The 27,220-nt window shown below is 39.5% G+C and overlaps 5 protein-coding genes and 1 pseudogene across 8 annotated transcripts; 4 read left to right on the top strand and 2 right to left on the bottom strand.

The window, feature by feature from the left end:
• Nucleotides 1–25: 25 nt before the first annotated feature.
• LOC121748204 (mitochondrial uncoupling protein 2-like) lies at nucleotides 26–3,495 on the top strand. Its single transcript, XM_042142432.1, has 9 exons — nucleotides 26–174; nucleotides 1,204–1,422; nucleotides 1,513–1,588; nucleotides 1,676–1,809; nucleotides 1,880–1,978; nucleotides 2,076–2,180; nucleotides 2,766–2,840; nucleotides 2,937–3,023; nucleotides 3,127–3,495. Exons 1-9 carry the CDS (start codon nucleotides 103–105, stop codon nucleotides 3,148–3,150), a joined length of 891 nt encoding a protein of 296 aa, XP_041998366.1. The 5' UTR covers nucleotides 26–102; the 3' UTR covers nucleotides 3,151–3,495.
• On the bottom strand, nucleotides 3,493–6,782 carry LOC121748203 (protein GRAVITROPIC IN THE LIGHT 1-like). Its single transcript, XM_042142431.1, has 4 exons — nucleotides 6,624–6,782; nucleotides 6,251–6,385; nucleotides 5,299–5,966; nucleotides 3,493–4,404 (listed from the first exon to the last, which is right to left on the bottom strand). Exons 1-4 carry the CDS (start codon nucleotides 6,665–6,667, stop codon nucleotides 3,602–3,604), a joined length of 1,650 nt encoding a protein of 549 aa, XP_041998365.1. The 5' UTR covers nucleotides 6,668–6,782; the 3' UTR covers nucleotides 3,493–3,601.
• Nucleotides 6,783–9,412: 2,630 nt separating this feature from the next.
• LOC121748520 (50S ribosomal protein L4, chloroplastic-like) lies at nucleotides 9,413–11,422 on the top strand. The gene is made up of 2 exons (XM_042142934.1): nucleotides 9,413–10,339; nucleotides 11,109–11,422. Exons 1-2 carry the CDS (start codon nucleotides 9,508–9,510, stop codon nucleotides 11,150–11,152), a joined length of 876 nt encoding a protein of 291 aa, XP_041998868.1. The 5' UTR covers nucleotides 9,413–9,507; the 3' UTR covers nucleotides 11,153–11,422.
• Nucleotides 11,423–11,519: 97 nt separating this feature from the next.
• On the top strand, nucleotides 11,520–16,046 carry LOC121748519 (dentin sialophosphoprotein-like). 4 transcript variants are annotated; one of them, XM_042142933.1, is made up of 5 exons: nucleotides 11,520–11,656; nucleotides 12,440–13,452; nucleotides 13,536–14,599; nucleotides 14,892–15,086; nucleotides 15,477–16,046. In XM_042142933.1, exons 2-5 carry the CDS (start codon nucleotides 12,474–12,476, stop codon nucleotides 15,594–15,596), a joined length of 2,358 nt encoding a protein of 785 aa, XP_041998867.1. In that variant the 5' UTR covers nucleotides 11,520–11,656; nucleotides 12,440–12,473; the 3' UTR covers nucleotides 15,597–16,046. The 4 variants fall into 4 exon arrangements, with proteins under 4 accessions (XP_041998867.1, XP_041998866.1, XP_041998865.1 ...); XM_042142932.1 differs by lacking the exon at nucleotides 11,520–11,656 and having other exon boundaries at nucleotides 11,691–13,452; nucleotides 15,477–15,636; nucleotides 15,729–16,046; XM_042142931.1 differs by lacking the exon at nucleotides 11,520–11,656 and having other exon boundaries at nucleotides 11,691–13,452; nucleotides 15,477–15,636; nucleotides 15,713–16,046.
• Nucleotides 16,047–17,008: 962 nt separating this feature from the next.
• LOC121747219 lies at nucleotides 17,009–22,273 on the top strand (annotated as a pseudogene).
• Nucleotides 22,274–24,312: 2,039 nt separating this feature from the next.
• LOC121746512 (transcription factor DIVARICATA-like) lies at nucleotides 24,313–26,472 on the bottom strand. Its single transcript, XM_042140386.1, has 2 exons — nucleotides 25,421–26,472; nucleotides 24,313–24,876 (listed from the first exon to the last, which is right to left on the bottom strand). The coding sequence occupies exons 1-2, from the start codon at nucleotides 25,834–25,836 to the stop codon at nucleotides 24,399–24,401; spliced, it is 894 nt and encodes a 297-aa protein (XP_041996320.1). The 5' UTR covers nucleotides 25,837–26,472; the 3' UTR covers nucleotides 24,313–24,398.
• Nucleotides 26,473–27,220: the final 748 nt, after the last annotated feature.

Here is a 27,220-nt window from a genome sequence, read left to right as displayed (position 1 = left end):
TATCTCGATATTTTATAATGACAAAAATATAATTTCTCATATCTCACTCAACAGTATTTATCTTTGAGACGGCAAACAGCTACTGAACTATTTTGATCTCAAATGGCGGATTCGTTGCAGATCTCTTTCGCCGGAATATTCGCCTGCAGCGCTTTCGCCGCCTGTTTCGCCGAGGTATCGTCTTTCTCCGTTCATTTGAATTTTACCGTGTTTACTGCAAATGTTAATTAGGTGAATTATTATCACTTCCAGTATTGCTCATTTGCGATTGCATTGGTTGTTTAGCAGCCTCTTATCACAGTGTGTGATGCTGTAATTTTTCTAGATTTAATTTTCTCAGTCTGTAGCTCGATTACATGTTTTCAGCTGATGCTGTTTTCTGAGCATTTTTTTCTTTAATTTGATCGTAGTTTAGTTAGTGCACTTGGAGAATTACAAATAATTTGGATTTTAGGTTTCTGAAGTTGTATTGATGTTTGATGCTGTGTGCATAGTGCTTGGATACTTTTCTGTTTTTGAACTAGGTAAGGATAATAGGACATTTAAGTTGAGATGCAGTTGTAATTTAGTTCTAAATTCAGTTTATGCCGAGATTCAATGAACTGTAATTCAGTGATAAGATGGACTTGTGCAATTTACACTGTAATGTAATGTAAAGAATAGTTTAATTACGGAAGAGTCAGATACAAAATTTGTGGATCAGATTCGTATTACTTCAATTTAACATGCACCATATAGTATTTGATAAAGTACATTTTTTTCAAAATCTACTTTCTTAGAAAAATCAAAATCTGACTTGTTGTGACTTGCTGCTTCCCAGAGGATATTCTAAATTGTAGTTTTCAAATAAGCTAACTTTAATCCACAGGGTAATGCTAATCCGTACAATTGTGAATTTTGTGTCCTATAATCAGAAAGGGATTCATTGAGTAGTTTGAATGTCTAAAACTAACTGGCTATATATTGAGCTGTATCTGAGGTGCCAAGTGGCTGGTTACTAATTGTGAGGATAATGTGTTTTAGTTGACGATAATTGATATTAATTGAACAATATATCTTGCACAGAATAAGTTATTCTACAAAAGTTCTCTTCTACCTTCTGTTCCTTTTCTCACAAGTTCTTACCCATTTACTCTCTGTTCTGATGTCTAAACTTTAATTTGAATGGCTAGGATTGACTCTTCACCTTGTGTTCATGTGCAGATTTGTACTATTCCTTTAGATACTGCTAAAGTAAGGCTTCAGCTCCAAAAGAGAGTTCCTATAGGGGACTCAACAGCCGCACCAAAATACAAGGGCTTGTTGGGTACACTTACTACCATAGCAAAAGAAGAAGGGTTCTTTGCACTTTGGAATGGGGTGGTACCTGGTTTGCACCGGCAATTCCTTTATGGAGGCTTAAGAGTCGGACTGTATCAGCCTGTATGAATAATTAATGCTGCCTTTTTGTCATTCTTCATGCTCTAGTTATGGATGTAATTTTAGGATCTAATAAAGGGATCCTTCTCACAGGTGAAAGCATTCATTTCTGGAACTAATTCAGCAGATATTCCCTTGTTCTATAAAGTATTAGCTGCTCTTCTTACTGGTGAATAAACGATCATTCTTTTGATGTCATTAATTCTGCGTAAATAATCTGAACCAGTAATAACAACTATTCTGTCCAAAACAAAAGGTGCCATAGCAATAATCGTGGCAAATCCTACTGACCTTGTCAAAGTTCGGCTTCAAGCTGAGGGTAAATTGCCGGTTGGAGTGGCGAGGCGTTATAGTGGTGCTTTGCAGGCATATTATTCCATAGTCAAGCAGGTGACTTTTGTTATAGTAATTAGTGAGTTCAATATGCTTACCCACTCATTGAGTGCCAGAAGTTTAACAGGAAGGAGTGGGAGCTTTGTGGACAGGGCTTGGGCCAAACATTGCAAGAAATGCTGTTGTAAATGCTGCTGAATTGGCTAGTTATGATCAACTCAAAGAGGTGAGATTCCCCCCTTTTTGTTTTCCATGGCCTTTCTTGAATCCTATGCTAGACATGTCGTGTTCTACTTCTCTAATTTTTTCTATCCCATATGCAGACAATTTTGAAAATTCCAGGATTCACAGACAATGTTCTAACGCATATCTTAGCTGGTTTAGGTGCAGGATTCTTTGCTGTCTGTATTGGCTCCCCAATTGATGTGGTAACTTTTTTCACTTCAGATTATAAAATGTTTCTTTTCATTTGGTAGCCATCATGAACAACACTCGAACTCTTGGTGAGTTACTGACTAAAGTACAAAGCAGATCTAACTTCTAATTAAATCCACTGTAAGGAAAAAACAACTTTATTAGTTTCAAATTTTTTAAAATTTTTTTTCCCTCAAACTGCTATTCAGCTATGATCTACTAGTTGTCAAGGTTCTCCGAATGCACTTAGAATCTATTTCTTGAAATCTTCCTAATTGTGGCATTCACAATAAGCACCTTCATTTCCAATCATAAGTTGGTTTCTGTTCATAGAAGTTCACTGTCTTAATTCTCGTGATTCTTTGTTGGTGAAGTCAGCTTTAGGTATTGGACGATAATAACACGATGGCCTCATACCTGCCTGTCGATGGTCCTATAGGTTGTACGTTAGATTTCGCTCAAGTAATAAAAATTAACAATTTTTTGCTATGTTTTCATTTGGTAAACTGCGGCTGTACATTTCTTATCCAAATAGTACTATCTATGAGTAGAGGGATTGCATAAATTCCCATAAGAATTTTATGTTTTTTCTATTTCAGGTTAAATCTAGAATGATGGGAGATTCAGTCTATAAAGGCACTATAGATTGCTTCTTCAAAACATTAAAAACGGAGGTAGGGTTGGTTATCTTTGATTTTTTCCAGGGACATTTGAAAGTTGGGTGACTTAACTTTTATACTGCATTTTATAACGATGGCCATCCTTAGCAGGGATTATTTGCCTTCTACAAGGGGTTCCTACCAAATTTCAGCCGGCTTGGGTTGTGGAATGTGATCATGTTTCTGACTCTCGAACAAGTAAGACCTTGCAGTGTCATCATGATCTCACAAAGAGTTTAGAATGAGAGCAGATTCAGAATCTGTTTCCAATTATAAATGCCATCTTCCATCTCTTTTGCAGGTGAAAAGATTATTCTTCTATTGATAAGTTAGACTACATATTATTACCACCTATTCTTTCGTTTGTTCGGCAACGGGACAGTGAGATTCTCCCAGCTGGTACCAAAAGCACTTCTAGAAGGTTCCTTATTTCAGTATCACAGCAAATATACATGCCAATAAAATGATGCTTTTGTCACGTGGAATCAGCATTTTCATCTATGGAGAACTTTGCTGGACTTCTGAAGCCAGAGAGTGCACATCTCCAGAGGTTAGAATTGTTTGTGTTAATATATTCTCCTATTTAAGATTGTAACAATAGAATATTTGTATTATTAAGATATGTTACTCATTATATTCATATTAAATATATCCCAAGATTCATGAATTACATGGTAAAGTCTTGATCATAATCTTGATATATATAGCAAATAGCAACACAAAATATTAGGCACAATCCGTTGCACAATACATAGCAGAATTATAGGCACCAGATTTCAGATCTTAGGCACCAGATACACCCTAGCCTTGATAATTGAGCCGTTCCCGACCTTGAAACCGGGGCTTACAGGGAACCCCACGGCCATGGCCATCCCCACCTTGGATCCTCCGTTGCTACCGGAGACCCTCACCACGCTCTCCATATACTGCGAGTGGAACTCGGCTCCCCTGCTCGCCTCAAAATGGCTCGGAGGGGGGTCGAGGGAGAATGCCAGCAGATGCAACAACCAGACCCCCTTAGCCAGCCCGAGAAACTCCCCGTAGAACTGGCTCCTCGGGTGGTGTCCATCCAGCACCTGTTGCCGCTGCTCCAGATCCCCGAACAACGACTCCTCCATCTTCGGGTGCACGATGGAGAGGTACTTCTTGAAGCAGAAGTTGCCGAAGCTGCAAGCAGGCAAAATGCTGAGGAGCTCGACCGGGTCCATCGCCTTCATATCTCTGTACTGGGTGAAGCAGTCCCTGCGGTGCTGGTCCGGGTGGAGCAACGAGGAGAGGCTGCCGTCCATGTAGAACGTCTCGTGGTCGAACCCTTGGAAGATCTTGCGGTTCACGTACGACTCCAGGGCGTACTTGGCGTGGCTGGCACCGGCTATGGAGTCGGTGAAGGTGGTGGTGATGGTCGGGTTGTTCATGGTGGCGTTGGTGGAAGACGCCGCCTCGATGGAACGGACTGCCGCCGCGATGTCCCAGTGTGCCGAGCGCATGAGGGAGAGGAGGAGTGATGTGAAGGCTTTGGAGGCTTCTTTTACTAAACCCATTGTTGATTCAAATAGCTCCACTGCTGGAGCAGCTCCCACTGTTGAGATGATATATATTCGGCAGATAATAAATACATTACATTCATTTCCCTCTTCAAATCTTTGAATAATTCTTATAGGTTTATAAATGTGGCTAATAGCAATTCTAGCTAGCTCAAAAGACATTTAACAACTTTCTTTTAATCAAAACAAAATAAAAAATTTAACAAATCTAAAAAAACTTATTTTACCTATTATTGATATTATTCTTAATGAAGACAAACAAAGATAAAGAAATGTTCATACTTTGATCTCTTTCATATTTTATTCTCTATTTAATAAATTATCTCTATACTTTATACACTTTTCATTTATTTAAGTTGTTCTTATTTTACTTTATTATCCCTTTAATATCTCATTAAATATCATTTTCTGAAATAAAATGCACAAAAGAAACGCCATGAGTAAGTCGGTAAGCTGGGACAGAGGAAGTTATACAAATTTTTAAAAGTTATAATCTTAACATCAGATTATTAAAATAACCTTATAAAATATCAAAATTGTTTGGAAAATCGAGTTCTCTTTAGTTGAAAATTTATTATTTACAAAATAGAACACATTTTAATAGTCTGCACAGTTTTTTTTCATGATCTATGTAATGAATATTATGAATTCTTTTTAAAAAAATATTAGTGTACAACAATAGTATATCAGTACTTACTCCATCCGTCCACAAAAAAATATGGCTATTCCATTTTTATCCCTCATTTTGAAAAAATGATAATAAATAGTTAAAGTGGAGAGAAAAAAAAAGTAAGAGAGAGAATAATATAGACACTCTTTCTTACTTTTTCTTTTTATCCACTTTAATTATTTATTATCATTTTTCCAAAACGAAGGCTAAAAATGGAATATCCCTATTTTTTGTGGAAGGAGGGAGTATATGTCAGTACCTTGAGTGGTGCAGCTGACTCTCCTCTTAGACTTTCCCTTCCACTTGCCACGGTCGACAGACGTCGCCATTTTGAGCTTCTCCCTCAGATTCTCAATCTCCGCCTGCCTCACCTTCACCTCCTTCTTCAATTCCTCCACCGCCGCCTCGTACGGCGCCACCGCCTCCCTCAGCGCCGCCGCCCCCACTTCCCACCTCCCTCCGCCGCCTCCCACGCTCCTCCTGAACCTCTCCCTCAGCAGACCCACCCTCCGCAGCTCCGCCACCACCGCCACGTCGGCGATGCGCATCTTATCCGGATCCCAGGGGCAGTGCGCCTCCTGCAGGCTAACGTACGCCCGCTTCATCACCGACACCGCGTCGAACACCTGCCGCATCAGCATTTCCACCTCCGTTATCCTCGCCGGCGGCGGCTTCTCCCCGCCCCAATCGGAGTTCAGTTTTAGGTCGTCGCCGTCGTCCTCCTCCTCGAAATAATTCTCCTCCTCCTCCGCCGCCGCGTTTCGGTAGCTGTCGTCGTCGCTGCCGGCGGCGGAGAGGTCGGCGGCGCGGGAGACGCCGGCGAGGGGGTGGAGGAGGCAGGAGGCGGTGACGCGCTGGATCAGATCGGAGAAATTGGAGACCTTGCTGCTTGTTCTCTTGAGGTTTTGATCGTTTCTTGAGTGATTTCTGATTTGTTTTTAAAAAATAAATCATTATTAACTCGTCATCAATCTATTGTAATTATGGATTATAGTGCATGATTTAATTAACGAGAGTTATTGAGTATTTTTTCTAAAAAAGAAAATACTGCTACTAATTAATCTAATCATGGTTTTAACATAATTTCGTGTCAACCCAAACCAAAAAAAAACAGATATTCCTGTTGATAAGATAATTTTCTTTCAACAAAAGCAAAAACTTTACGAATAACCTATAAAAAAGTGAAAATGGAAAGTAACAAATTATATAACCTGTCATAAATGTGGGATCTTAAAGAGGTGTGTTTGGGGGGTCGATCTCTGTGGAATGGCACATAATAAACCTGCCCTTCTTCTTCCTCCTCCCTTTCTTCTTCTTCATTCCTTCTGCACCTTGTTTTCTTTGTCCTGATCAAATTACACCCAAACAACACTTTCTTATTATAAAACAAAACAATATGGAACTTCTAACATGAACAAAACGTGGCCGCAACATTTCCCATATAATATCTGCAAATATATCATGCATGCATCCTTAGACACACACATAAATTTATTTGAAAAAAACTGCATAATATACACAATTTGCTTAGTGTTATTTGTGTCAATATTGACATATACGACGAATTCGTCTAAGACATATAACCTTGATTTTTCATTTCGAAATGGTCGAAGTATATCAGGGAGCATTGCTTACACACACACACGCAGAGAGAGAATGGAGAGAGAGAGAAAGAGGGATGAAATATGCTTTAGAAACCCTAGTATTTATAGAGCCAGCTAGTGCTATGAGCTGCAAATAATTGGTATTTCTATCAAAACAAGGAGTACTACTATATTTTAAAGAAATAATTACAATAAATAGAATTGGAATTTATTACATGTGTAATGTTATCAACTTTTTAATGGACATTTAATAAAGCTTCTTTTCTGGTATTGCATGTTTCATTTCTTCTTCTTACTTTTTTCTCTATCTTTTTTCATTTTGTTTATTCTAAAAGAAGCCATTTTATCTATCTTTTGCATATTAACGTTTAGTTTGTCTCGTTCAGTTCTTACACATTGCATGTGTTATTAGTGTTATTAGTGTCAGGAAGCATGAACCTATAATTGTTACGTTAATGTAATAATTAAAAAAAATTGCTAGGATCGTTCAAGAAAATCAATTAATTAAGTATGTGTGCATCATATATAGATATAAAAAACACACACTTAATAAATACAATAGGTTTTTTTTATAGGAAATAGTTAAGATTTGAAAGGAGACTTCTTTAAAAATTGATCACACATAATTTCATTAGCATTTACATGCGTACGGACAGATAATGTTGAAAGCTAAATTAAATTGTGGTATAAAATAGATGACTTAGCCGAAGAAATTGCAGTGATTGAAGTTAAATAAGGTGGAAAGTTGAGGCATGAAAATATGGCAAGTGAAAAGATATTTTGGCTAGACATCAACCATTATTGATGCTATAATTTGGGCAATCAAGAAACATGGCGTGTGCATTCAATAGATGATGGAAGATATAGTTAGGTTAGGCCCCTTTTTTTGTTTTCTTATATTTTGGATCTCCCTCTCTCTCCCTATATATATATATATATATATATATATATATATATATATATATATATATATGCTTTTATTATATTTCTGATAATAGGAGTCCATATTTTTTTCATTTCGAATCTGTCCGCAAATAGAAGTCATTTCACTTTTTACATTATTGATGAGTAGCTAGATTTCACATTCTACTAACTCGTTTACTCACATTTCATTATAAACGCATAGTAGTATAAAAGTGAGACTCACGTTGTGGCTAACTTTTACAACTCAGATTTCTTAAAACTCGTGAGATGAAAAATAGTATAAGGAGACGTGATTAATATATACTCCATTATTTATATTTGCCTTAATAAGAAAGATGTCTTCAAATCCATCATGTTTATGAACAAACTAAAAAGAATGCTACACATTATGAATAATCTGACGAATGACATGTATTTTATACAACATTAGACACTTTGTAACGCTCAGGGAAAAGGTAGGGAGTGAACGTTGGTCATAGGGCATAGAGAATGAGTGACTTCTACTCCTAAGCCCGAGGAGGATATGAATTAACCCAAACACACCAGAAAGAGATGGATTATGAGAATATGCAGGTATATATGACTACATATGCAAGGTGAGCTTAACAAGTTTGATAGGTGATACTCATACTAACAAGTTGAATCTTATTTTATGGCATACATCTCATAAGTATTACTAGAAGGTTAAATATGCGGGAAGTTTTTGAGGGAATGTGTAAGCAAGGACAAAGCATGCTAGAAATACTTATGTTAGTATGTAAGGATAATTGTCAATCTGAAAGTCAGATTGTTACGCGTCTAACAATTATGGAACTCTCTAAATAAATAATAATAGAAAAAGTACTAGGAATAGTCCCTACAAATGCCCGACATCCCCAAATACATAAGACGATTCAAATACGCATAATTGCATAAATCGTGTAAATAGAAAACGCCAATTGAGTGAAAAAATGATGAAGACTTTTTTGTCAAAAGCGTGTATTTGATTAGCCTAATGTTACAATTCATGCACTCAAACACAACTCACCATCTATCTAGTCCTCTCGTTTTCCTTGGCTTTGGCTTTGGCTTTTGGAAAGAATATCTATCACTATCTTCCTACATAAGGGCCTCGAGTTTGATTCAAGACGAGGTGTCACAATCAGACCCGGCCCGGTCCTAGCTTTTCAAATATTATAAAGACAATTTAGTTAAGAAAGTACTTATAAAACTAATTAAAATAGAAATGAGTTGATTCAATATAGTAAAATTTAGGAGCATTGCCTACGCACAAACCATGTACTTAGTTTGGCTAGCTTTTACTCCCTCCGTCCCACATAATTTGACTCAGTTTTCCATTTTGGGTCGTCCCATATAATTTGACCAATTTCACTTTTACCATTTTTGGTAGTGGACCCCACATTCCACAAACTCCTTCCTACTCACATTTAATTATAATACTAATATATAAAAGTGAGACCCACATTCCACTAACTTTTTCAACTCACTTTTCATTATATTTCTTAAAACCCGTGCCCGGTCAAAATGTCCCAAATTATATGGGACGGAGGGAGTATTACTCTAAACATCCAATTTATTATGGGCCTTTACTATCTAGGATAATTAAAATATAGATTCAGCCCATTTTATATGCCCCAATTATTCATTTTTTCGTGTTGATATAAATTTATGTGTCGTGTCGACAATATTGTATATTCAGCCCATTTTCACATTTAATAAATCATTTCTCTTTTCATATAGTATTGGATATAATAACATTAAAACAACTATTGAAATTTGAAATTACATAAAAATAGACTGACACGACTTTACATAACAATAAACTTAAATCGCTGTTTTATTCAAAATGAAATTGCAAAACCTTCTCCACTCTTCACTGCAGTTGCAGGAAAGGATAACAAGATAACATCTCTCTCTTCTTCTTCGCTTGTTCAACAACAATGGCGACCGCATCTCCTTCATCAATCTCCTTCTTCTCCTCCTCCATTTTCCTCTCCACACCCTCCCCCTCCCCCAAAACCATCCAATTCTCCCACCGCCGCCCTCCCCTCACCGCCGCCGCAAAAATCCGCGCCGAGCTCGCCACAGTCCCCATCCTCTCCTTCGACGGCGACCAGGTCGGCTCCGCCACCCTCAACCTCAAATCCGCCCCTCCGGAGACCGCCCGCGCCGTCGTCCACCGCGGAATCACCACCGACCTCACCAATCGCCGCCGCGGCACGGCCTCAACCCTAACCCGCGCCGAGGTCCGCGGCGGCGGCGCCAAGCCCTACCCGCAGAAGAAGACCGGCCGCGCCAGGCGCGGCTCCCAGCGGACGCCGCTCCGGCCCGGCGGAGGCGTGATTTTCGGCCCGAAGCCCAAGGACTGGTCGATTAAGATCAATCGGAAGGAGAAGAGGCTGGCGATCTCGACCGCGATCGCGAGCGCGCTCGGGAACGCGATCGTCGTGGAGGATTTCGACGAGAAATTCGAGAAGCCGAAGACGAAGGAGTTCATCGCGCTGATGAAGAGGCTAGGGCTCGATCCGAAGAGGAAATCGATGTTTCTGATGACGGAGGTTTCGGATAATGTGAGGCTTTCGAGTAGGAATTTGGGGACGTTGAAGATGCTGACGCCGAGAACGCTGAATTTGTTCGATATTTTGGATGCGGAGAGCTTGGTTCTGAGCAAAGGAGCTGTGGATTTTTTGAATGAGAGGTATGGATTGGATGGAGATGATGAAGATGAAGATGAGTTTGAAGAAGGAGAAGAGGAAGATGATGCTGAGCAAGGTTAGCTCTTTCTCATTCTTTTTTCCTTTAATTTTTTGAATTTTGAGTAAATGTTTGATCAGTTTTTTGCTTGTTGATTTCTTGAGTTTGGTTTTTCTGCCTTTTCTTTTGCTTGTTGCTTTTTTTGAGCTTTCAAGGTTGATTTTTGTGGAGAAATTTGATTAAGTTGATCATGAATTTGTGTAGGAAATCTAGCCTTTGTTTAGTGTTTGGAATAATTGAGATTGATAGAATATAGTAGGATTGGATTATTTAGATTATTTGATTGTGTTTGAATTGATTAATTGTGTTATAGGATAACTTAAAGTATGAGTGCTAGTGAAATGCAAAAAACAGAAAAATAAAGGGTTCTTTTTCTATAATCATTCAAAAACGCTAAAACTGAGTAAGGTATTTTGGAAATTTTGTATGGCTTGGATGATGATTAAACAATTAATCGTCATTATTTTGTGACCACATTATTTGATTTTGTTCACTGCCATGTTTTCTTCACCCTAGAGATAAAACTCCATAGGCAACGTTCGATTTGATAAGATTGAGTCTGATGAAGGTTGTTCGGTTGGGTAGATGATCCGATACTCAAAGGACTATGCCACGTAGGATTAGTCTTGGCTTATGAGTCATGCTCTCACAAAATTAATCTCGGGCCAGTTCAGTTTTGGACAATCTCGAGACAAGTTCATCTGAAGCTGTTGAGATTATTTGCTTTCTCTTCAGTCACAAACATCCATAAATTGCTTCTAACTCGTCTCTGCCATTTTGTGATCAGGAGCTGAGGCTGAGGTAGAAGAAGACACCGATTCATCGGAGTGAAACTCTCCCTCCCTCCCTCTGTTGACCGGTGCAAACGCGCTCGACTTGACTGGCAGAACCACCAGCTGGTGTATGTTAAATGGTTCAGGTTCCAACTCATGATTCAGCCTGTATTTTTTGTTAGTAATACCACTGCTGCAATCTCAAATTTTATAGCCATTCTAGCTTTATTGTTCAATTGCTTCAGATTTTGACCATTTGATGAAAATGTTGCTAGGATACCTAATGTATGTAGCCATTGTTTTCTGGTAAATTCTGTTTCTCTATCTACATTGTTTGTGTCTACTTAGTCAATTACAGAACAAACTGCCACTTTCTGCACCAAAGTTAGAGGCAATTTTCCTTGAATATGAGCTTGTGAATATACAGAGCCGTGAAAGTAGGACGCCGACCACCTATGTTACCCGTCTTTTGTCTCCTCCATTCGAGCATTTTGGCACGGCAAATTTTCAAAAACACCACGAAGAGCTTTTCAAAATGAGACGGTTAAGTGCAACTCAATTGGTAAGACATTAGAAGACATCAGAGTGGGATTAAGAAAATTCAAGATTTTAATCAAATTTAGATTTCAACTCTGAGTCGGTTGTGAAATTGAATTGCATTTTGGGATCCTAAATCCCCCATTTTAGTATCACACTCATGTTTTACTAGTATTAGCTTTTCAAATCCTCTTCAAATTCAACTTGTCAAATTACAAGTTCAAGAAAATGTGAGTTCTTCCATACTTATATCAAACCTCTTGCACATCTATATATATATATATATATAATAATTTAATTCATTAAATTAACATAATGTCACACAACTATAGTATTCCACATCTTTTGGTTGTGATTGCATGCTTAGAAATAGGGGGAAAACATGAGAAAACTTAGTGAATAATTGAAGCAGCCCTAAAAAAAAGGATCAAGTGATGCTACCTACCAACCAAAAGAAGATAACTATATTTCAGCCACATTTCTAGCTCTCTCTCTCTACCAATTTCTCATCTTTTCTCATTATGCTTTTCCACTATCCAAAAACAACACTTTGGTTCTTTTCCTCCTAATTATTTTGGAGAAAGAACAAAAAAATCTCTCTCCTAATCTCATCCAAATTCATGACAAAGATTCTTGATTGAGAGACCAAAAACATGGATATCAATGCACACGATGCTAAACTTTGCATGTGGAAAATGATGAAAAAATCAACAAACACATGCTTTAATGTCGTCAAAAGACATCTATATGTTACATCATGTTTGTTTTTCTTGCTCCTCATTTACTTGTGTTGCCCTCTCTTCTTCAGGATCGTGATCTACTTTCTCCCGGCCGCCGTCTCCATGTGGGTGGTTCTCCACATTCGGGACAGGCGGAGATGCAAGGAGGATAGAGAGAAAGAGATCGAGCAAAAGGAGAGAGAGAGCGGCGTGAAAATGGTCAAATTTGTAGAGGAGGGAAAGGGAGAGGGAAATGGGAAGGTGAGGATCAAGAAGGCCTTCTCGCGCGTGCACTCTGTGAGACGGAGAAAGGCCAAGGAGATCGAGCAAGGAGAGGACCCCTACGTTCCGGTCAAGAGGAATGTTGGCGATGTGGATGCATACGAGGAGTACGGGGACGATGAGGAATATAATCTAACGGATCCCAACAAGGATTTGGTGGATAAAACGGCTCTCGTAGAAGAGAGCCCCAAAGAGATACACGAAGTCCAAGTGGACTTCTCACCTAACATTTTGATAAGCAATACAATCTACCACGACCCCGAGGTCTTGAGGAGCCTGAGGCTCCTTAAAGACGAGGAGGATGTGCGAGAAGAGGCGGGTAAGGCCATGGACATGAACATAGCCGAGGCCAAGCGGCTCGAGAGCTTGATCGCGAGACGGCGGTCGAAGAAGGTGGTAAGCCAGCGTGCCAAGAGGTCCTTGATGAACAATGTTGCTACAATGGGGGCTCAGATGCCTCCCATTGCTATACCAAAAATTAGCTCATGGGGTAGCCCTACCCGATCCATCCACCCGATCTCGCCTGGCCCCGGCTCCGCCCCGTCAATGCTGGGACCGACGAGGAATCCGTTCGACCTCCCGTATGATCCACTCGAGGAGAAACCTAACCTAACAGAGGACGGTTTCCAACAAGAGTTTGCATTAGGACCCAACAGAGATTTTATGTTTTGTAGGCATGAGAGCTTCAGTTTAGGCACTTCTCTGCCCATGGATTTCTTTGAGGAATGCGATGGCGCGTCGTTGATTGATGATTTCGGGTTCAAACGACGACAATCGTATGTCGGATATCAATGCCCCAGGCCAGAAACTGAAGACTCAGGTAAACTTATCTAGAATTCAATGTAGTAAATTCTTTTTTTAGCTTCTATGTTGTAACGTTTTGTGTTTGTACTTTTCATGCAGACGCGGATTTGGGTACTACAACTGAGGCAGAATCCGGACACGAGTCTAACTCGGGTCCGGATTCTAAGTCGAATCTGGATATCCTTGAGAATGATCAGATCAAGGAAGTCATCCAAGTGCACGAGAATGGTAGCCCAGAAGATTGTGATGACGAGCCAAACACGAGGTCTAATGCACTAGAAGAGCTAAGCTTGGGCGAGGCCTCGACCGGGTCGTCCAACGAAGATGTGACGCCTGTCTGCAGAATAAACCGAGAAGCAATACTGAAATCACTCTCGATACGAAGAAACTCTGTCTCGGTCCCAAATATGGAAAACGAGCATTTACAAGAAAACAATCTGAGCTACGCCAACTCTGCCCTAGAGAATGCAAGCAGATTGAAGCAGCAATATTTCGCCGATAAGCTGCAAAGGCGCCACGGCATGACCTTCTCGATCGCCTCCGACATGCAGGTCGAGGCCTCCGAGCTCAGCTCCCCTCCGCTCACAATAGGCGAGAACACGTCCTACCAAGAGGACAATTCCTCCTGGGACGGCATGGACTCGTGGGCCGGCTCGTCCCGTCTGTCCGAGACTGAGGACAATGAAACGAGGCTGCCCCGAGCAAATGAGGCGGCTCCAACCAGAAGCAAGAGAGCAGATGATGAGAAAGCACCTGGCATCCCATCATCTGCTTCTGCATCTGGGTTGCAGGCGACAAGTCTGCACAGTAAAACCACTGCGCAGACTTCCTCGCTAGAATCCAGTTCTGACGAAAATCCTAGCGAGGAGCAGTCGCCTGCTGCAGCAGAAGATGCTTCTGTTGCAACAACCGAAATGGCTGCGAGCAATGAAGCGGGTTTTGAGACCCCGGCCGCCACGGGCTCCAACAATCATCCGACCATATCACCGAAATCCGTGCTACAGCCAGTACCATCCGCAGTGAGTTTCGAACACGAGGATCATGATGAGGTCCAGCCGTCTGGAACTCGCCCGGCTGACCATTCGAGCTCAAACGCACCCTCAGACTCGTGGGTGCAGTTTACCGTTGGCACGAGCTCGAATCGAGGCGCTGAATCACCGCAGGTTCGCTAACGAATCAAACAAGAAAAGCTACATAACTCACACACAAACATTCATTTGTATATACACAGGGACGGAGCTAGGAATTTGTAGGAAAGGGGGCAAATTTACATATGAAGGAATTTTAAAATTTTGAGGAATGGCAATTAGTAGAAGATTAAAAGAAATTAATTTAAAATGGGTATATAAATATATGGGGTGAAAAACATGAGGTGGGGCAATTGCCCCTCTTTAATAACATATAGATCTGCCCCTATATATACACTTTTTTCGACCAAAATTCATTCATGTGCAGCAAAACGACCATAAACTAAAGCAAGTGGTCGAGAGCGGAGCCTCAGACAGTGAACACGCGTGGCTCGAAAGCGACTCATCGACTTCGCTATCATCCGAAGTAGAATCCAGCGACATGGATTGCATGAACGTGGAATCCAAGATTCAAGAAATCCTTGCGTTTGAGGCTGCAAATTCCAGCAATTGGGCAAACAAGGTATGTAAATTTTTAAGTTTTACTATATATTTCTCAACAATTACTTTGATTTCAAGTCCTAACCACCTATATATATATTTAGTCCTAACTGACTTTTCATTTTTCAATCATTTAGTTTGTCAAAATTGCAGAAAATTATATTTTGTCCTTACTAAGTTGCGTTAAAAGTTAAAACAAATTGCTAGAGGTCGAATGATTAAAAGTCCTGAAATACTAGCATAAAGAAAGAGTGAATAAAGAAATATTGCGGCAAAATTGAGTTTTAGATAAGAAAAGAGAAAATGCTATAAAAAAAATAAGCTTGATGGGAGCTGCTACCAATATTTTTTTATGTGTCCGACACTGCCTATACATGTTTATGATCATTAATTCACATGCATTCATAATCAGGGGAAGATGGTTATTGACGAATCATCACATGAGCAAGACGACACCTCTATAAGCAGCGGGGACTATGATTCAGAACTCGACGAACGCATGTATTTGCCCGAAGGAGGTGGATTCAAGTAGAAAAAAAATCATTCTCTGCTTCAATCTCCAAGTTAGGAATGTATGAACTAGCTAGTTACTTGCCAACTAACTTTTCAAGTAGTGGCTATGACATGTTAAACATTCACATTTTATAGTTGCAATATTTTGCAGGATAGAAGATTTCGAGTGTCGAAGATGAAGATGGTTGTTTATAATGTAACATATCTTGAAGAGGTTAGGATAAAAAGGTGGTGAACCCAAATTTTAGCTTATAAATAGAAAATATATGCATAAGAGATAGATAGATAGATATATATACATTGTGAAGATCATTAGTGTGTGTTGTATAAACTTATTACAATTGGATAGCATGTAGGATATGCCAGCTTAAATTAGAGGTTCACTACTTAAATATTTATTAGATCAATTGTATTATTATTAAGAAAGGGTTAACTTTCAATTTGCTCAACAAATTAAATTGTTGGTTAAGTTTTTTTTTTCAAATTCTGACCATTTTCTATAGAATTGCCTACTCAAAATTAGAGAATATCCATGTCTTACTAATTTAATTGTTTAATAGTAATATTTATTGTTAAAATAATATAATGAATCGTAATTAAAAGAAATCATATACCCTAATTTCAGAATAATCTATCCAATTAGTTATTAATAAAATTGTAAGTTAGATATAAAATATAATTATAAACTCTATTTGATTAGTGAATGCTAATTAATAGTAATTGTAAAATAAGCACTAGAAATTTAACATAAAGAAAAAAAATCAAAAATTATAAACAGAATATGGATAGGGAAGATAAAGAATGAGTTACAAAAATTAGGATCAGATCAATGATCCATTTATAGTTGAATGCAAAAAATCATGAAATTTGGTAAATTCTTATCTGTCCTGCGATGATAAAACCAAAAGATGTGGATTAATTATCATTCACCCCCATAAGAAATTTTTTAATAAAATTGTGATAGCCAAGAAATCATACGTTAGATGAATGAAATAAGTACTATGTCTTCGTTTAGTTTAAAGGCGTTCGGTTGTCATGACTAATATCATGAGACTATCCATCTATAATTAAGTTGTGAGATTATTTTAGTTGGAGGGGGATGCTATGACTAATTATCATGAGACTATCCATTTAGGATTAAGTTGAAGGGTTCAATCTTATGAACCAAACATGATACATATTTAATCATGAGATTTAATCTTGTTAACCGACACCCTCTATATGTAAGCAAATACTATTATCTTTTTCACGTAAGCAATCATATCTTTTATTCGTATATTTTACATGTAAGCCGATCATATCATTTATTTGTATATTTTACACGTAAGCGATCATATTTATTCGTATCTTTTACACGTACATGATCATATCTTTTGAAATCAAATCACACACCAAACGTGAACCAAATTTTTACTTTTCTAAATGAAGAAACAAAACTGGGTATCTTTATCCCCCTCGTGCAGGCAGGGGCAGAATAGTGTGTTGTGTTGTTTTACTACGATTCGGTATTTCCGTTGGACATTTAAAAAACCATCTCTTTCAAATCTTCATTATCCACTTTCCTCAGCTAGCTCAACTTCTTCCTTGTTGAATCCCCAAATTGAATGAAACGATCAAGAATCCGAAGCAATGAACTGCATCTACAAAGACCCTTTAGCCCCAATCGAGGCAAGAATCAAGGACCTCCTTTCTCAGATGACTCTCCCCGAGAAAATCGCCCAAATGACTCAGATTGAGCGCTCTGTCGCCACCCCTTCCGCCATTAAAGACCTTTCCATAGGTCAGTTTCAACCACCATCTTTTCTGGACTGGCTGAACCTGAAAGTTTCTGTCTTTATTTTGTTTTTTAACTCAATTTGGAGGATTTGCTTGCTTGTATTGGTGTAGTTTTGTTTTGAATGTAGCTCCGTCTTTGTGAAAATTAGGTATTTTAGTTGATTTTTTTTTCCATTGATTGATTGCCTGATTGATTCTTTATTTCTAGAATTGGTAGAAAGTTTCTGTCTTTCCTAAGTTTTTTAACTGAATTTGAAGAAATTGTTTGCTTGTATTGGTGTGGTTTTGCTTTGAATGATGCTCAGCCTTGTGAAAATCAGGTGGTTTTAGTTAACTTTTTCCATTGGCTGATTGACTCTTTATTTCAGGAATTAGTCGAAAGCTTCTGCCTTTCCTTAGTTTTTTAACTGAATTTGGAGATATTATTTTGCTTGTATTGATGTATTTTTGCTTTGAATGATGCTCTGCCTTTGTGAAAATTAGGTTTTTTAGTTGATTTTGTCCGTTGATTGACTCTTTAATTCTGGAATTGGTCGAAAGTTTCTGTATTTCCTTAGTTTTTTAACTGAATATGGAGAAATTGTTTGTTTGTATTGGTGTAGTGTTGCTTTGGATTCTAGATGCTTTGCCTTTGTAGAAATTAGGTGTTTTAGTTAGTTTTGTCCAACGATTGATTAATTCTTGTTAATTAGCTGCTTTATTTGTTGAATTTCTGGTGTTTCAGTCATATTGGATTGAATTTTCAGCTCCAAGCTAAAGGTCTTGATATAAGGTTTAGAGTTTCTGCAAAGTTAAATGATACTGATAACATATTTTGTTAGGAAATAGGCGCGAGTAATCACAAACATAAATGAAAATAAACACATGAATTTTTTTCCCGGTTTGATGCATAGTATCTACGTATGGGGGAAATGTCGATTCATAGATTTCACTATATATATGCAAAAGCAGTGAACGTTGATCCTAGGCTTCGTACTCCAACATGTTTGCGTTTGGATTTGTGCAGGTAGCATACTGAGTGCTGGTGGGAGTGGGCCTTTTGAGAATGCCAAGACATCAGATTGGGCGGCCATGGAAGACACTTTTCAGAAGGCTGCACTGCTGTCGCGGCTTGGGATCCCGTTGCTGTATGGGATTGATGCCGTTCATGGCAACAACAATGTCTATGGGGCAACCATTTTCCCTCATAACATTGGCCTTGGAGCCACCAGGTTCAGTTTGTGTGCTAGCTCGAATACACAAGCAAGTTCTTGTATTTTACGTGGATTATTGTATGCCTGCTTGCAGGGATGCTGACTTGGTCCGGAGGATTGGTGCTGCAGCAGCTCTTGAAGTTAGGGCTTCCGGAATTCACTACACTTTCGCCCCGTGTGTTGCTGTGAGTTTGTCCTTTTGTTTCCTTAGGCAATTTGATATCGTTATTGAGTTAGTTCTTATCACTGTGTTTACAGCTTCTTAAACTGATAATAATAGTCGATAGATTCACATATATATCTCGAAGAGACATAAGTTTTTCATCGGAGAAAGGGTCCCACCTTTTGTTGGTAAAGGATAAAGGATGTGGGCCATCCCGTGTTTTGTTGTAAATAAGTTGGAAAGAAAGAGTAAAATAATAACGGGCAGTTTCTGCAAACAAATGGTCACATACTTGACGGACGGACGAAAATGGCAAGTTGAGCAGACTATTGTGGGACGGAGGGATTAGTCGACAAAATGAGCACTTGCTGGAGAGGACTAGAAAGGAAGAACGATGCCGTTGAGTATCATTAGTCGTACACTTATCTTGAATCATTAGATATACAAACATCTCTCATATAGCAATTCACACAAGTTTTGCACCTATTTTAGTCGAATCGAAGATCTTGTGAAGTACAGAGATGCCGAAACTTGTTTTCGTTCATCTTAGCTTACTCTGAATCAAACAGAATCATGAATGTTTTGGTGAAACTAGAGTTGATAACCTATCAGACACGCTAATATGTTTGTTGTGTCGCTGGTGAACCTTTGTTCGCCTCTTTTCTCATCTTTTTGCCTGCTTTATGTTGTGAGTATAAGTTATTTCCTTTCCATGTCATTGTAAATAAAGATTATGAAAACAGGTTTGTAGAGACCCTAGATGGGGAAGAGCCTACGAGAGTTTCGGAGAAGACCCTCAGATTGTTAAGATGGTGACCTCGATGGTCACGGGCTTTCAAGGACAACCACCCCAAGGACACCCGAGCGGTTATCCCTTCGTTGCTGGCAGGTAGAAACCACTAGACAAATGCTCCTTTTCGAAAAAATGCTCTCTCCAGAATCTGTGTAGTTCGAAATTTCCTTTATATGGATTATTTGACTGATAAGAGCATTGTACTTGCAGAGAAAATGTTGTTGCATGTGCAAAGCATTTTGTAGGAGACGGTGGCACCAGGAACGGAGTTAACGAGGGCGATACAGTATCATCATATGACGAGCTAGAGAGAACTCACATGGCTCCTTACCTTGATTGCATTGCTCAAGGAGTATGCACTATCATGGCATCCTACTCGAGCTGGAATGGGACCAAACTACACAGTAGTCGTTTCCTTCTTACCGAAATCTTGAAAGAAAAGCTTGGATTTAAGGTATGCCTACACGGATCTAGATAAACGACTCGACAGGCTGTCCAGTCCTCATGTCTGCTCTTTCTTCTTGTAGGGGTTTATCATTTCCGACTCCGAAGCCCTCGACAGGCTGTCCAGTCCTCATGGATCCAACTATCAGCAGAGCGTTCTTTCGGCCATCACTGCGGGAATCGATATGGTAACGAATCACTGCTTGTCGAACAATTTCAAGTGTGTCTGAAAACAAGATCCTTACTGTCACAACAGGTGATGGTGCCCTTGCGGTATCGATTATTTCTGGCGGATTTGCTGCATTTGGTGGAGTCTGGGAAAATACCAATCACGAGAATCGATGATGCAGTCGTAAGAATTCTCAGAGTGAAGTTCGCGCCTGGCCTCTTCGAACACCCCCTGAGTGATTCATCGCTTTTGGGTACAGTAAGATGTGAGGTGAGGTTTCCAAAATCTGTTATTTTTGGTCATGTTTAAATTCGTTGTCGTCTCTCTCGAAAATGAAGGCTAACTCATTTATCGTTATGTCAGCAACACAAGCAACTAGCACGTGAAGCAGTCCGCAAATCCTTAGTTCTGTTAAAGAACGGTCCAGACTCAACGAGGCCGTTTCTTCCACTGGACCGGAACGCCAAGAGAATTCTTGTTGTTGGGAAGCATGCTGACGATCTGGGATATCAATGCGGCGGGTGGACAGCGACTTGGGAGGGAAAGAGCGGCAGAATAACCACTGGTAAGTTGATTCGATCATCGTGGCACTGACAATGAAACGCAGTTACCTACCTCTGGTGATATCCTAAGCTAATGGCATGAAATTTTGGTCAAGTTGATTACTCGACTCGTTCTTAATATCTCGAGCCCTATTAGATTGTCTCTCATTTTTTTCATTGTTTTCTAGAATTTGTAAACCACACGGTTCGTGTGTAACTCTCTGGACCAAGGCAAGATTAGCACACAGGCCATGTGGTTCTTCATCCCAGCACATGAACCGTGTCTAATTCTCTGCTCCGAGATTCCTCTCTTGGCACGGGACGTGCGTTTGTCCTTGGTTCCGCACGGTCCATCCGCTGCATTTTTTACTCTTGCTCTGAACTTCGACTCTTGCTCTGAACTTCATCCTTTCTCCATTTTTCCTCAAGCCACGTCCTACGGGAATAAACTAACACCAAAGTCAGTCCATAGAATCAATAAAAAGTGCATAAAGCGTAGTCCAAAATATACTACAATTTGATTCACATCATATATGTCTATCATTGCAGAATATGGAAGCTCGCTTTTCTTGCAAGACGCCGTTCCTTTCGCTTTCATACAGCCGTTTCCTTCCCTCAGAATATGGGACCGTGTTTTCCTACCCAGTCATCATTCATCTCTCAATCTCTTTACGCACCTGCACGTGCATGCGTTCATGTTCGTGTCTGTGTCCATTGATGCATATCTATGAAATTTCATGTCATTTCCTCATAAAAACCATGTCAAAATCCTTGAATCTAGCAAGATTATTTACCTAATGATCTGTTTCCTTTTGTTTTATCTCACTTTGCTTGTGTTTTCAGTTAGTAAGCAATCAATTTTACTAATAACTTGGAATAAAACAGGCACTACAATTTTGGAAGCTATAAGAGAAGTTGTTGGGGCCAAAACAGAGGTCATATATGAAGAAAATCCATCTGAATCCATAAACAGGAGAGATTATTCCTTCGCTATCGTTGTCGTGGGCGAGGCCTCGTACGTGGAATCGGGTGGTGACAGTTCGGACCTCAAGATTCACTTCAACGGAGCCGAGCTAGCCAGTGCCGTCGCTGATCAAGTCCCCACGTTGGTGATCTTGATATCTGGTAGGCCTCTCGCTATAGAGCCGCAGCTCTTGAACAAAGCGCACGCCCTCGTCGCTGCGTGGCTGCCCGGCAGCGAAGGGAGCGGAGTCGTGGACGTCATCTTCGGGGATCACGGCTTCCAAGGAAGGCTCCCGATGACCTGGTTTAAGGACGTTCGCAGCTCCCCATGCAAGCGGAGAGCAACTCTTACGACCCTTTGTTCCCCGTCGGGTATGGCTTGAAGACGACGAGCGGGAGCAATGACACTCTCAAGGGCTAACTTCAGCGTGAAGGCCGATCCGATCCAACGCTTTAATTTCAATTTTAACTTAATGGGACAATTGCGAAAAATTGAAACTCATCGATTAAACTTTCGTTCTCAAATTTTATGGAACTGCCCAGAATTTGACAAACTTGGTTATTTAATGACCTTATTTTGATCTTTATAATCACCAAAAAGTGTACTCACAAGAGAGAGAGGTGTGTGAATGCAAACGTTCCTTCATATTTAAGCTATATACTCTTTATGCATGTCCCCATGATTTATGACAAAAGATGTCAATTATGCATTTTTCTTTGTTATTGTAAGAAAATTTTATATACCAATTAACATCAAGAATAGGCCCCTACTCTACCCTACCCCCCAACCTCACCCACCCCACAAAAAAATCAAAGGGCAAAGATGGTGTTTACTTTGATTCATTATAGCAACAAGAATCAGAATATTGGCCAAGAATAGAGATAAAAACCAATTGGATAACCGAAAGTTTTAAGGTTCTAGTACTATTTATGTGGTTGGAACTGGTTAAGTAGATAATACATTGGAATAAAGTTGCTTATTTTCTTCTCCGATTTGAGTAATATTTATTTTTCTTCAACTTTCAATCAATTCGTTAGACATGAAAATAATGAGATAAGCTAAAATGAGATTTGTTTAAGATTAATTTAGTTATATGTGTGGGAGTGAGATGGAAATAGTGCAATCTTGATGAGTCAAGATACATTATCATGAACCAAGCTTTTGGTGAAAAAAAGTGACAGAATAAGAGATAAGATTAGATCTCACAATAGTGGATCCAGGGTCGACTGATCTCACCGCTAGTCTCAATTATATTTGGTCTTTGGAGTTGTCGCTCGCTACGTGTGTGCGGCAAGTCCGGTTTAACCCTTTGGAGGTTGAGGTTCCCTTCTATTGTTGGTGTTGAGATCATTTCACTTTTATTTTTCTTGTGATAATGATAATATTGCAAGAGATAGAAAGAATATAGTTGGTCATTTCATTTCATTGGAGGGACAAAGTAAAAAAGGGGATTATTATTCTTTATAAGGTTCGTTTCAGATTTTCATTGAATTATTTAGTTTTGTACTTGAATATACCATCTCAACTTGTGGCCAGTATCTTGGAATCAAATTGAAAAGTGGATTCCCCAACGTGTGTAAAAAGAGGGTAAAAAAATAATCTAATATTAACAAAAAAGGGTTAAAGATTGGGGCATAATTTTATATCAAGACGACAGAGATTCGAACTTGAAATTGTAACGAAAATTGAGTAAATACTAGTCCAAAAAATGCAAAGAATAGATGATCAAATATTATATAATGTGATAATCAATCTAGAATCTTATCACTCAAATGGAATCATCCTCTTGAGAAAGATCAAAAGGAGTGTTTAAAAATTATTTTTTTAAGGGAAAAATGAAATTCTTGGGATTCTATTGAAAAGCCTGCATTCAAGTCAAATCTGGCATGGCTAAGAACCCTAATTTTGTTGCCAAAACCCCAAAAATTGTTTGTGAATCATCCGAATTTGAAATCCTAGATCCCATCAACGCGTTCGATCTCGAGTAGATACCACCACCCTCCAACGGTATAGGCTCATCTGAGCTCTATGCAAGGAAACGAAGCGTTGCTGAGATTCGAACCTGACCTGGCCTTAGCCGGATTGGCCATATAGCATAATGGGCTAATAGAACCTTCAATGATTGGTTGATCTTTTTTAAAGTATCACATCAAGATTGTTTGCTTTCAAATCTTTGGCATTTTGATAGTATATATTTATGAGTGATGCTAAATGGCCATAATTTGGCCGACCATAAAGAGTTAATTTAGTCCATTTACATGTATAAAAAAATTAGAATTACTGATATAAACTTATATGTGTGTGAATGGACTTGTGAGTTGATACTTATCTTTAAATTCCATTACGTAAAACACATTAATATCACGAATTACTATATACGTTGAGCAACAATCAAGAAATGACAGTAGTAATAAGTTGAGCAAAAACTACGAAAGAGCAACACTAACATGTTGAGCAATATATAATGAATATGATATAAAAGTAAAATCAAGTAGTATTAAACCAAAAATTTGAAAAAAAATCAATTTTTTTGTTATTTAATTAATTTATGGCTGGCCATGTGGCCGCATAGCATTATTCTATATTTATATAGGAGTATAAATTTTTTTTCCAGCATACTTAGCAACACTTCATACCTCAAATGCCAATTCTCAACATATTCACAAGGAAAAAAGGGAAAATCAAGAAAAATCACAAGCAAAAGCTAGGCTTTTAGGCTAAAAATTTTAACTATGCCTTTTTCTCAAACCAACAAGATCACAAATGCATCCATCAATCTATGCGTTGGGGTAGTGCAGCTCCGGCTGCATCTGAAACACCGCGTTTTGGGAGCCGATAAACACGTCCCGTTGCAGGTGCTGGCCGTGCATCTTGTGCCCGAACGAGCCTGTGGCGTAGGTAGGGGAGGCGAACATGTTCGCGTGGCAAAGTGAGCCAAACCCCACGACGGCCTCGTTGGTAGCCTGGCTCCATGGGTAGCTCGGGAGCTTCTCCGACTGCGGGGCGAGGATCGAGGGCTGCTCTGGCGAGGGCTGCTTCTTTGTCTCCGGCGAGGGCGACTGGTGGTCGTTGAGGTTCACGGTGGTGATGTCGTGAATGCTGGCCCGCCGTTTGTCCTTCCCTCCGGAGAGCTGCCGGATGAAGTATTTTTGGGCGTGGCTAGCTACTTGTGTTGGAGTTCTTGAGATCACAAAATTCCTAGATATGTTTCTCCAATCCCCTTTCCCATACTTCTTCAGCCCCATCAAGAACAATCTGTGATAGAAAATCATTCAAGAATTAGGTCATTATCTTTGAGATCTTTTCTCATCAAACCAAATGAAGAACATATTTAAAGCCAACTTGCTATTAAAAATACACACCAAAAAGCCATTCAATTCAAGAAATTGTGTCCAACATAACATTCTCCATCAAAATGATCAAATCCAATCAATATACCATACCAAAAAAAATAGATTATTGAAATGAAATTTCCTGTCAAGTTTCCACCAAAACAATCCAAACCCAACTTGCAATTTAAATACACAAACCAAACAAAATTCACTCAATTCAAGAAACTGTGACAAACACAACATTCTTATCAAAAGCTTCCCAATCTTCCAAAAAAAATTGACCTTGAAATGAAATTCCATCAAAATGATCAAAACCAATCAACACACCACACATAAAAAAAAATTGAATCTTGAAATGAAATTTCTTCCACCAAAACATAACCAAACCCAACTTCCAATCAAACACAACAAAGATTGAAATCAACACATTCATTAACATAACACAAAAGAGGAGGAAAAAAACTCACTTATGCTCCTCCTCTGTCCAAGGCACCCCTTTCTTCCTCTCCTGCTCCGACGGCCTTCCCAGCGGCGCCGCCTTCCTCCCTCCGGCGAAGGTATACCCATGGGCGGCGCCGCCCCACTCGAGGGTGAAGGGAGAAGAAGTGGCGTAGCCAGGGACAGGGATAAGCCCCGCCTCAATACTGCTCACATCATCCTCCAACTCCTTGTACTGCCTAATCACGTCGCCGACGGTTTTCCCGGGCACCATCGCGGCCACCTTCTGCCACCTCTCCGGCGTGTTCTCGTCCAACAATGCGAGGGCGTTCTCGAAGAGCTTGTTCTCGGCGGCGGTCCACCTTGTGCTCCTGCTCTCGTCGAGGAGCCAGCTTGAATTGGAGAAGTAGGAGCTTGGTGATAAGATCTCCATGTCCCACCTCATCAAGATCGAGCGAGGGGAGAGGTGGAGAGAGGAGGTTGGGAGGTTGGGAATGGCATAAATCAGTGTTAAATCAGAGGAGGATGGAGCATTTTTGGTGTGTGTGGAAGAATCAGAATACCTTTTTACTCAACAGCCACCTCTCACTTAGTTAGGAATCTCAAAAAGAAAGGGAAAAAAACCCACTTTTTTTTAAAATTGGAGATTAAATCAAGATTGGGATTTTCTTGGAGTTGAGACTTGATTAAGATCTAGAACACCCAGATGATAAAAATCAAGTCTTGGAAATGGGAGATTGAAATTTCATTGATTTGAGGAAAGGGGGTTTTACTAATTTGGCAACAAAGGGTTTGCTAAAGGGGAGGAACAGTTAGAGGAGGAGAAGAAGAAGAAGATGGAGAGGAACAGTGACAGCCTGAAAAAGCTGGGTGATGGAAGCTCTTGATGAGTGAGAAGAGAAGCTCTGAGTTTTGAGAGAAGAGAGATAAAGAGAGAGGGGGGAAAAAGTGCTAAAAAGGCTTCTGCTTTCTTGCTTTTTAACTCTCTTTCTCCTCCTTGATGTGAGCAATAGGGAAAGAGATTATGACAATGGGGAGAGAGAGAGAAAGGGCTTCAAGAAATGAATCTCAATTCACCCTGCCACCAAAACATACACTACAACACTACACAGAAAGAGGGAGATCTGCAAGAGAACAAAAACAACAGAGGAGAGGAGGGTGGGGGTGGTGGGTGGGGGTTGGGGAGGGGGGTAGTGGAAGGTGGTGAAGTTTGATTGGAGGAAATGGTGTTTGTGGATACTGCAACTAATGAAAAAGGTATCATAATATAATGCACACTGTTTCTGTCTATTTTTATTAGGAAAAGAATAATCAAAGCCGAGAAGAACTACTTTCTTTAATTTTTTTAATTATTTTTTATTAATAATAAATTTAGGAGGTATGGGCTGGCAGCTCATGATGGTCCATGGATGGAAGCTTGTATTCAATGGGTTACTCTTCTTGAATGGCAATGGTCAAAATCTCATTCAACTATAATGCAAACCACTAAGTTTTAGTTGGTTCATTATTAATTTGGAGTTTGCACCGCCATACATGCTACATTTCTAGCCTACGTGAGTTACATATTTAACAATATCTATACATGGTTGCATTAACATATTGAGTATTCATGTTAATTGGTGTTTATAAGTTGATATGATTTTATAAATTCGAACTAGTATATTGAAAGAGGTAGAATTGATTGAATCAATAACTATGCTTGTATTCACAAATGTCAATGTTGCTTATGGGATACAGTAAGTGGCGTTGGGGTGGTCGATCTAGACTGACGCTTTTTTAGTGTAGGAAAATTTCATTAAACCGTCTTTCCATCCAAATACCACTAACTC

The sequence above is a fragment of the Salvia splendens genome, chromosome 9 (genome assembly GCF_004379255.2).
Source record: "Salvia splendens isolate huo1 chromosome 9, SspV2, whole genome shotgun sequence".
Lineage (NCBI taxonomy): Eukaryota > Viridiplantae > Streptophyta > Magnoliopsida > Lamiales > Lamiaceae > Salvia > Salvia splendens.
Note: the sequence above shows the minus strand (reverse complement) of the source record. Positions and strands in the feature narration are given on the sequence as shown.

Coding starts and splice junctions, on each gene's coding strand:
- LOC121748204 (XM_042142432.1), top strand. CDS start 103: ATGGCGGATTCGTTGCAGATCTCTTTCGCCGGAATATTCGCCTGCAGC. Junction 1,589..1,675: donor ATTAGCTGCTCTTCTTACTG/GTGAATAAACGA, acceptor CCAAAACAAAAG/GTGCCATAGCAATAATCGTG. Junction 2,841..2,936: donor TCAAAACATTAAAAACGGAG/GTAGGGTTGGTT, acceptor CATCCTTAGCAG/GGATTATTTGCCTTCTACAA.
- LOC121748203 (XM_042142431.1), bottom strand. CDS start 6,667: ATGCTCCCTGATATACTTCGACCATTTCGAAATGAAAAATCAAG. Junction 6,386..6,623: donor TTTCGAAATGAAAAATCAAG/GTTATATGTCTT, acceptor TAATTTGATCAG/GACAAAGAAAACAAGGTGCA. Junction 4,405..5,298: donor AGTCAGCTGCACCACTCAAG/GTACTGACATAT, acceptor TCATCTCAACAG/TGGGAGCTGCTCCAGCAGTG.
- LOC121748520 (XM_042142934.1), top strand. CDS start 9,508: ATGGCGACCGCATCTCCTTCATCAATCTCCTTCTTCTCCTCCTCCATT. Junction 10,340..11,108: donor GGAAGATGATGCTGAGCAAG/GTTAGCTCTTTC, acceptor TTTTGTGATCAG/GAGCTGAGGCTGAGGTAGAA.
- LOC121748519 (XM_042142932.1), top strand. CDS start 12,285: ATGGATATCAATGCACACGATGCTAAACTTTGCATGTGGAAAATGATG. Junction 14,600..14,891: donor GAGGCGCTGAATCACCGCAG/GTTCGCTAACGA, acceptor ATTCATGTGCAG/CAAAACGACCATAAACTAAA. Junction 15,087..15,476: donor CCAGCAATTGGGCAAACAAG/GTATGTAAATTT, acceptor ATTCATAATCAG/GGGAAGATGGTTATTGACGA.
- LOC121746512 (XM_042140386.1), bottom strand. CDS start 25,836: ATGAGGTGGGACATGGAGATCTTATCACCAAGCTCCTACTTCTCCAAT. Junction 24,877..25,420: donor TGGACAGAGGAGGAGCATAA/GTGAGTTTTTTT, acceptor TTTCTATCACAG/ATTGTTCTTGATGGGGCTGA.